Source organism: Triticum aestivum, chromosome 7A (genome assembly GCF_018294505.1).
Source record: "Triticum aestivum cultivar Chinese Spring chromosome 7A, IWGSC CS RefSeq v2.1, whole genome shotgun sequence".
Lineage (NCBI taxonomy): Eukaryota > Viridiplantae > Streptophyta > Magnoliopsida > Poales > Poaceae > Triticum > Triticum aestivum.
The window spans coordinates 137239752-137242382 of record NC_057812.1 but is presented as its reverse complement, the minus strand read 5'-3'; the positions used below and the strand labels follow the sequence as shown (position 1 = coordinate 137242382).

At 45.6% G+C, this 2631-nt stretch overlaps 1 protein-coding gene across 1 annotated transcript; it reads left to right on the top strand.

Annotated features, from left to right (window-relative positions):
- Window positions 1-394: 394 nt before the first annotated feature.
- LOC123154467 (histone H4-like) lies at window positions 395-796 on the top strand. Its single transcript, XM_044573195.1, has one exon. It carries the CDS (start codon window positions 430-432, stop codon window positions 739-741), a length of 312 nt encoding a protein of 103 aa, XP_044429130.1. The 5' UTR covers window positions 395-429; the 3' UTR covers window positions 742-796.
- The last annotated feature ends 1835 nt before the right edge of the window (window positions 797-2631 follow it).

Below are 2631 nucleotides of genomic sequence, written 5' to 3'. Positions count from 1 at the left end.
TATCCTACGTAATCCTTCTTTTCCCTAACCAAACACCCTCCCCCCTGATTTTCAGGGTGGGCCCCAGCCTCCACTAATATCCAATTGAAGGCTGCCAACTCATTTCATTCGTAAGATACGTAAAAATATTTTCGTAGGTGTAGCATTAAAAAAAAAAAGCTAATGCCCACATCTCCGCCACGTCACGATCCGCACCACAAGCCTCCCACAGCATCCCACCTTCCGATCGCAATCCAACGGCCCAACTCCACCATCTCACGGATGGACCCAGCAAAGCGCCAGAGAGCAGACACCTCCCGCCTCCAACTCCCCAAAATTTTGGGCTTCCCTCCCAACTCCTTCCCATATAAGGCCGTCACCTCCGATTCCCAAATCCATCCCAAGCATCAACATCCGCGGCACTCCCTTCTTCCCTCAAATCCAGCGACGATGTCCGGGCGCGGCAAGGGCGGCAAGGGGCTGGGCAAGGGCGGCGCCAAGCGCCACCGGAAGGTCCTCCGCGACAACATCCAGGGCATCACCAAGCCGGCGATCCGGAGGCTGGCGAGGAGGGGCGGCGTGAAGCGCATCTCCGGCCTCATCTACGAGGAGACCCGCGGCGTCCTCAAGATCTTCCTCGAGAACGTCATCCGCGACGCCGTCACCTACACCGAGCACGCCCGCCGCAAGACCGTCACTGCCATGGACGTCGCCTACGCGCTCAAGCGCCAGGGCCGCACCCTCTACGGCTTCGGAGGCTAGACGCGTGGTGTGCTGTGCTGGTGGCGGCGGCCGTGTTTTTCTGTGTTATATGTGCCGTCGTGGATGGGATGTACTTCTCTGTCGTGCGTTTGTGCTCACCAGTCTGCAATACCATTATCCGTTCAATGAAAATACTCCGATCCTGAGTTCTGACGAATTGCTTCAGTGATGAAATTGTTTTATAAGACTGGCTGATTTCATCTGTTCATTTTACCTATAGATCGTATAGCTGATCAATCTTTTGTCATGCATTGCAATGTGCACTGAGTGCTTCCGCTCAGTTACCCACAGTAGTACTGCAGTTGCCATGTTTAATTTGGGTTCAGTGGGAATGAATCCCGTTCTTTTCTGCAGTATTGTGAGCAAGGTAGTGCACAAGGATCGGGATTCAGGATCTAAAGTTGCTGAGATTTTGGAGTCCTGCAGATATTTCTGAATCAAGCCTCTGAAGCATCTATCAGAGTTTGAAATGGTACATGCGACATTTATAAGTCTAGAGTGTAGAACAACTGTTTGAGGCTCTGCAGTCTGCAGCACTAAGCAGAGGCTTTCTTCCTAATAATCACCTCATTCCTCAGAGGAATGTATTGTAGAGATTATGTTCTTTTCCTATGACCTTGTGCCTGATAAGAATACACATGATGATTCCCTTTTCTTTTATTGAGAAATTGTAGGTCGCTGTCACTAATTCTCTAGAGCAGGAAATTACTTGTATGTTTTGCTTCATACCACTATTGAGTTTTTTTTGTTTTTCCTCTCTTTCATGTTACCCTAGTCTCTTTTTATCTTCTTTGTCATTCTTTCATGCCGCTGTTAAACATGCATCTTATTATCCATTGTTTGGTGTGCATTTTTGACTTCCAATGGCAAGCCAATTAATATACTTGCCATTTTGCCAAGTATAGCATGCTAGCTTAGTGTTTTGACTTAATTGCTGAGAAGATAATCGAAGATGGTTTCTTCTAGTGAAGTCATTATTTTCATGTACCTTTACCTTGAGGTTTTGGAGCACTTCTCCGGCTTACAAACTATAGGAGGTTAATTCAACCCCAGCAAGATTCCTAAAACTAGAGAAAACATCACTGCTATGTTTCTTGTCAATTAAATTAGTATTCGCGTTTGAAGGTATGACAGAATTCATAAAAGAAAACATTGGCCATTTTCGGTAACCTATAATACATGTGATCTCCAATCGTAGATCAATGGCATTTGGAAGATTCAGTTTCAACGGACCTTCCAAATTATGACCATTTGTAGGCTCTAGCATTTGGGCGCTGCTCCTAGGACATGTTCAGGAAAATACCATCCATGAAAACATGGAAAGACATATGGGACTAGTTTTTTTTTTTGTGGATCACTCTCTCACATCGAACTGACGAGAGAATTTGAGCAGAGCATGACATAGGACAGTTTTTTTTACACGCCTCGGCTAGATTTTTATGGCTTCCTTTTGTTGACAAACTCGTCTGTACATTCCGCACCCTGGGAGGGTGAGTGTGTTGATTTCCATGTTTTAATAGTTTGGTACCTGCAAAAACATACTCCCTTCGTCTAGTTACATCCATTTCTGCGACGAGTAATTTGGAATGGAGGGAGTACTAGTTTGGTACCGTTGGATGTAAAAACCCATAAAAATCAACGGTTCAGATCCATTAGTGAGGTATAAGAGGGACCATCTTTGAATTAGGGTAACACAGTGGTAGCCATGTTTTGTGATTTATGGATGTGGCGATACATTAGGCGACGTTTTGATACCAGGTTTATTCAAGCTCGCGTGACCGCCGCGCCACATCTGCTAATTGAACTTAAAGGTTTCGCCTATCTGATCAGTGTACAGTCCGATTTCTGCCCAAGGATCACAAGTAATTCATAGGCACTGATCTCAACTAA

Bases quoted from the DNA above. Each gene is read 5' to 3' on its own strand.
- LOC123154467 (XM_044573195.1), top strand. From the start codon at position 430: ATGTCCGGGCGCGGCAAGGGCGGCAAGGGGCTGGGCAAGGGCGGCGCC.